This window comes from Apteryx rowi, unplaced genomic scaffold, assembly GCF_003343035.1.
Source record: "Apteryx rowi isolate R43461 unplaced genomic scaffold, aptRow1 scaffold_531, whole genome shotgun sequence".
Classification (NCBI taxonomy): Eukaryota; Metazoa; Chordata; class Aves; order Apterygiformes; family Apterygidae; genus Apteryx; species Apteryx rowi.
The window spans coordinates 403,958-410,396 of NW_020450796.1; the positions used below are offsets into that span (position 1 = coordinate 403,958).

General features: G+C 59.3%; 1 protein-coding gene across 1 annotated transcript; it reads right to left on the reverse strand.

Annotated features, from left to right (window-relative positions):
- Positions 1 to 2,379: 2,379 nt before the first annotated feature.
- On the reverse strand, positions 2,380 to 6,163 carry LOC112973279 (fibulin-7-like). The gene is given in 9 exon segments (XM_026080947.1): positions 2,380 to 2,725; positions 3,712 to 3,850; positions 4,070 to 4,213; positions 4,314 to 4,420; positions 4,619 to 4,667; positions 4,670 to 4,747; positions 5,019 to 5,190; positions 5,388 to 5,543; positions 6,095 to 6,163. Coding segments are annotated over 9 exon segments (1,260 nt in total).
- Between the last annotated feature and the right edge of the window lie 276 nt (positions 6,164 to 6,439).

Below are 6,439 nucleotides of genomic sequence, written 5' to 3' on the forward strand. Positions count from 1 at the left end.
GGCCCGGCACCGGGGCCCAGGGCTGGGGCCGGCGAGGGCGGCCCGGCGCCGCGGCCCAGCAGCCGGGGCCTGGGCCTGTGGGCTGGGGAGGGGGAGGGCAGCCTGGCAGGGGGCCTGCAGGGTGGGGAGGGCGCCGAGTCTGCACTCGCACCCCTGTGATTTGTGCATTTGCCCTCGCCAGGCAGAGCAATGCTGGCTGCGCTTGGGGGTGCTTGCTGAGGCCCCCCAGCCAGCTGCTGGGAGCCCGCGAAGAGAGGGCCTTCTCCTTTGTGCCCGCTGCAGTGCCAGCACCGCAGCACCCACGCCTGGGTGCACAGAGGCTGGCGTCCATCCAGTAGTCTTCGTAACTTAAGATCCAGGCAGTGATTTTTGAAGCAGCAGAAGCTCCTGATGCAGTTCTCTGCCGTGCTCGGTATCAGAAATGCCATCAGTTTTATACTGACTTGTAAAGCTGTCTAATTTGGTTTTGAAAGCCCCAGCGTGCATGCACGCACACACACACACACACACAGGGCCTGGGAACATGCACTCATCTTGCCTTTCACTGCTAAGGGAGATGCCAAATCCTCTTGGGAATGGGGAAGGTCAGAAAAATCATGACCCTTCAAAAGTTCAGGCCTCTTTGGAAAGAATGGAGGATGTCTGTATGCCGCCATTTCTGAGCCAATTTTGGAGTGTTGCTAGTAATATTAGCTGTGTTTTTATGAAAACATCAAGACTTTCCAGGTCACTTACCTCCTGGGGATGAGTTTCTGGGAGCAGGAGGTGGAAGGACTAGAAATTGGTTGAGAGCTGGAGCAGGTCAGTCTGCCATCACAGCCATTCTCCTCCCAGGCAGTGTCACCACAGATGGCCACTTTCAGCAGCCCAGCTCTCAACTGAGCCACCTTCCAGGGAGGCTTTTGCCTTCTTGACTGTGCTTCTCCAGCAAGCTGGCTGTGTCAAACCCCAGAGGTGGCACCCAGGTGCTGGTGAGTGGAGCTGGTGGCGCTGTCCAGCATGGGCACCCAGCTGGCCCAGAGCACGGGGCTGAGCTGCAGAAAGAGGTCTTTTTAGGCTGGCTGCAAGCTGCACATAGGGGCTGCTTTGTGGGGAGGGGGCACAGGCATGAACCAGTTGGACCCTCACCTAAGAGGGCTTCTGTGTGTGGAGAGAAGGGTCCCATGGCAGTGGAGGGAGTGTGTTCTTCAAATGCTGTCCCCATAGAACCTCCTCACCTTTTCAACCTCCAGCTGCTGCCACTCTCCCTGTGTGGCAGTGGGGGCTGACAGTTCCCAGTGACAGACTGAAGAAGGGCCATGCTGGTGGTGACAGGGGGTGCCCAAAGACCCCCTGCTGGAGGCCACACTGGCACAGAGCCTGGCACCTCTCTTTCATGCACTGCCTGCACTCAAGTCCAGAGCAGGGGTTTCTGGCATTGCCTTCTCCATGGCATTGGATGGAGGGATGAAACGATTTGAGCACTCCTTGAGATGTAGAGCTGCAGCTTCAACTGTTCCTGTGGTTGGCTCCTGCCAGGGCTGTTGCAGAGTAGTGCTTCCTGACCATGAGGAAATGCATGCCGGTCATTGTGCCCCGCTTGCCTGGCACCAATGGGCCCTGCTGCACTCCCCAAGCGGCTTGCATGCCTGGCACCTGCCAAAAGTGTGGGGTGCATACCAGTCCCCTTGGCTGTGGCCTGTGGGACAGCACATTCAGCACTTCTCCCAGCCCTGTGCAGGGAGGCTCAGTATTGTGGCCCCCAGGAAAGTCAGTACTAGGAGTGACGTGGAGCTTGTGTGATCCTGGCCATGCCTGACAGCTCTCCTGTTAAGCCAAGCTCTGCAAGAGGCAGACTGCAGCTCCTATCCCAGGCTCTCCCCAGGGCCCTGCAGTGCTGTCTGCAGCTGCAGAGAGCATTCCCCAAGGAGCACACCTCCCTGCTCAAGGAGGACACCCTTCCTGCAGCGGCCTTCCTTTTATTAGCAGTTACAAGAGCCCCCTTGTTCTGCCATGCACCTTCATGTGTCATGCGGGCTGGGGCAGTGGAGAGGAAAGCAGGGGGCTGGCACAGGCACCCAGCATCACTATGAAGCTGGTCCCCCTGCCCGGCGATGCTGGGTGCCACAGAGCAAAGCAAAGGCCACAGGGCCCAGGCAAACCCAGCATATGCTGCGATCTCCAGCATGGCCTTCCGGTTTCCCTTGCAGCTTTTGCATGGTGCAGGCTGTCCACCACAGCTGCTTTGCCCCAGCAGCCATGAGCAAGTGTTACAGGAGGGGTATGTCTCTAATGGGACAAGAATTGGGGCCTCCACTGAGCTGAACCTGCTAGATCACTTACTAGGACAGACACTGGCCTTGGATCTGCCGCAAAGAGGGATCAGAGCTCATACAGAGCTCATACGAAGGCTGTGACCATGAAGATGTGCTTGCCAAGGAGGACCTTGTGGGAGAATTTGCTCATCTCCAGCTCCACCTCTAGCATGGCCGGCCCCACCACAGGGCTGGTGAGCACCAGGTCTCCCATCTGCTGGTCAGAATGCCACACAGCAAAGAAGCCCTGGCCCCAGATGCCTGTTATGGCAAAGTGCAGGCTATCACCCGTGAAACAGGTGGTAGACATCTCAAGGAGGACATGGGGCACAGTACAGTTGGCTTGGAGTGGCAGGTAGTGGAAGGAGATGGAGATGGCAGTGAGGTGGCAGGCCCAGCTGTCCATGGGGCAGGGCTTCCTCTCGCATTGGCTAGCAGGAGACAAGGGATACCGCTGCTAATCACTGCAGCCAGCAGTGTTTGACTCTCTGGGAGCCACCTGTGTGCTTGCAGCCCAGCCTTGCTCACGCTGCAGGGTGTCCAGCTGACTGTACCCAGCATCTCCAGTCTCACAGCTGGTCATGCACCAGGGCAGAGCTCAGGCTAGGAAACCCAAGACAGCCATGTCTGAGCATGCCTGGCCTCAGACCCATGTCCCATACCTGCCTGCACCAGGCAAACACCATGCCTTGCAGGGAGTAGCTCTGTGTCACGCTCTTCCGAGGGCAGGTTTGACTCCAGGGAGAAGCACACAGACTCTAGGTTGGGGCTGGGAGACATCACAGTCCTGGCCAGAAGCCAGTGGTGGAGCTGGGCTGAGCTTTGCCTTCTACAGTTGCAGCTCTGCAGCCCGGAGCAGGGTTGCTCCTCTGCTTGGGTCACTGCAAGCAAAAGCAGAGCTGTGCTGTGCAAGGGAGAAGGAGTGAAGCCAGCCAGGGCTCGGTTGTGCCCAGTGACTGCACACAGAGCCATTCGATCTCAGGAGCGGGACTGCATGTGTTTTACTTGCTGGATTGCAACCTGTGAATATACAGGAGAGGGGAAATAGCATTGTTCCTCCCCAGACTGGGGCTTTGGGAGGCCAGGGTCTTGGGCACCAGCATTATTGACATTTAGGTGAAGCCAGTCTGGAGTCTGGCTCCCAGACAGAGGTACTTTGCCTGGCACAGGTCATGCGCTGGCTGGAGCCCCAAGCACCAGCACAGTGCCTGGATAAAGCCACCTTGCATTAGGGTGCTCTCACCCGCACCCTCAGCCACCATCATCCCACAGCCTTTGGCAAGGGCACAACGGGGAGTGCCAGGCACACCAGGGGCTCCCACACAGCTGTTTGCCCCAGCAGTGGCTAGCATGGGCCTGTCTCCTCAGGCCCTGGTGCGGAGGGTGTGATGTGGCCGAAACCATGTGCAGTACTCACAAGGTGGAGGTCTTGACATAGGTGGTGTTGTGGCGTGGCAGGGGGCACTTTGGGCATATGCAACGGTGGCCCCCAAAGATGTCGATGCAGAGGTCGCTGTGGGTACATTTATGCTGGTTCCTGGCGCACTCGTTCACATCTGCCAAAGCAAAGCAGGGTGATTGGGGCCAGCCTTGCTCCAGTCCTGCACCTCCCTGCTTCCCATCCCCTGTCCCACCCTCCCAGCCATGGGGGTGATCACACAAGTATGTGTGGGACACCTCATGCCCAGGGCAGTGCACAGGGTTGTCTTGCATGAGCACCCCCAGCCAGGTGGGCACTCGCACAAGCATGTGCAATAGTGGGCCTGGCATCTCACCATCACATGTGTTGCGGTCAGTGTGGAGCACGTAACCTGGGGGGCAGACAAGCAGCACTCTCCAGGAGCTGGGAAGTTTGAGGCAGTCATGGAGGCAGATCCCGGTCTGGGGGCTGGACTGGAACAGCTGGCACTCATCCACATCTGGCAGGAGCAGAGATGTGCATGGCCAGGGCTCGGGCCCCGGGACACTGTGGGTTGCCCTGTCACTGCAGAGGTCCAGCCCTTCTTGCCACCCCCTTACCTTGACACATGCCTCCGGCTCAAATCTGGAAGCCAGTGTCACCGCTGCACCGCTGTGAGCCCAGGTGGCCCTCAGCACAGTGGGGTTGGTGGCTGAAAGAGGAGTTGCTGAGGGGTGTCAGTGTTGAGGTGGGGGACCTGGGGAGCACTACAGGGGCACACGTGGACTGAGCTCCCAGCGACTGCCAGGAAAGGATGAGACGGGCGCCATGTGGTCGGGTGAGCTCCCTTTCCTCAACAGCCCAAGGGGTATACAAGGCCCCCAGCCCCAACCTAAGCCCCTACATGGTTGGGACCTGAGGGCACCTACAGCTGCAAATGCTGGTCTGGCAGGTGGGGCCTGCCCAGCCCTGGGGCAGAAGCAGGTGTAGCTCTGGATGCCAAGCACACAGGTCCCACTGTTGGCACATGGGTTGCTGGCGCAGTCATCAATACATGGGGAGAAGCAGCTCATAAATAACATGAGACCCAGACCAGACCAGGGAGTTCTCACCCCTTTCTACTACCCAGCTGCTTTTGGATACAGCCCTAGTACCCATCACCGCAGCCTCTGGGCTGCTCTTCCTGCAGTCCTGCAGCCTCAGGCAATCTCCTGGGGAGCAAGATGATGGGGCCATGCATCTTGGGGGTGATGGAGGAGCATGGGAGCCAGGCTGAGCCCAGGCTGGGGCTAAACCCACAGTGCCCCAGTCCCGTTCCCCTTCTCTTCTGCAGAAGGGCTGTGTGCTGCTCCATGTGTGGTCGTGCCGGCAGGTGTGGCTCTCCGAGCCCACCAGCCAGAAGCCAATGTCACAGACAAAGTGAATGTCGTGACCCATCCACATGCTCTGGCCCAGCTTCTGCCCTTCCAGCTGCACCAGCAGCTGCGGGCAGGTCTCCATGGGACAAACACAGAGCTGAAGATGGACCCCATCACACTGGAGCTGTCCTCAGCCCCCTCCACCCTCCCTGCTCCCCAGAGCAGAGCTCAATGTCCCTTCCTGGGTGTCCCACCATTGGCCTGAGCATCCAAGCTGGTCCCATGAGGACATCCTCCCTCCAGCGAGGCCAGTGGTGGGCCAGACTGGGGGTTACCATTGTGTTTGCTGGCCTGCCTCTGGATACGGCTCTGCAGGATGGAGAGCTGCTTCCTGAGGCAGCGTGTGCCCTGGAGGTGGGCAGCCTCCTGTGCCGACAGCAGCTTCTGTGTCTGCTGCCAGGTGCTCAGCACCTGCTGGTGGCTCAGGCACTCCTGGGGTGAAGACAGGGACTTCCCCGTCACCCACCCAGCTGCACTGTGCCCAGTGTCCACCATCGCCCTGGTGGGGCCCACCGCAGGCCTGAAGAGCCCCTTCCCATTCAAGGAGGCAGTGGGTTTGGAGCCTGTTTGGAGGCACCATATAGACAGAGCCTGGAGCAGAGCCTGTTCCTCCTGATTGCAGCGTGTGGTCTGTTCCTGTCTCTATACCTGCTCCTGTCTCAGGCCCTTTGTCCAGCCCTACTCAGGCATCTGGGTACTGAGAAGCTGCTTGATTGCCTCGAGTGGGTTTAGCATCATCTCACTGCAGCAGGGGAAGAGGCCAGGAGCCATCCCCACTGTCTCCAGGCAGCACTGCAGGTGAGATGTTTGTGCCTGCCAGGCACCCAGGGCTGTGAGGCAGTGATGTGAGCCTGTGTGGGTGATCTGAGTCATGCAAGGTGGGTGCAGGGGTGCTGGGAAGGCTCTAGCAGCATGTCTGTGAGGAGGCCAGAGGGCTGCATGGTTCCAGTCCTGCATGCACGGGGGTGGTATAGGCTCCTTACCTGGTTGCTGCTGCAGGGCAGCTGCAGGACGCACACAGCCACCCAGGCTGGCAGCATAACAAAGAGCATCAAGCAGAGCTGGCTTCTGCCATGCAGCGTTCAGGGACAAGTCGCCATGGATCTGGCTCTGTCCCCTCTCCGGGGCCACCAGGGAAAGGCCAAGGCAGTATCTCTTCCTTGCTTTTGTCTGCTCTTAGCTTCCTCAAACACATCAGCAACACAGCATGAAGAACCCCACCACCACCACACTGCTGCCCACCCACCCAGGGGCAACCAGCTCACATCCCCATGGCCCAGGCAGCCTCCCCCTGTGGTGGAACGGCCTTGCCACCCCTCACACTGCCA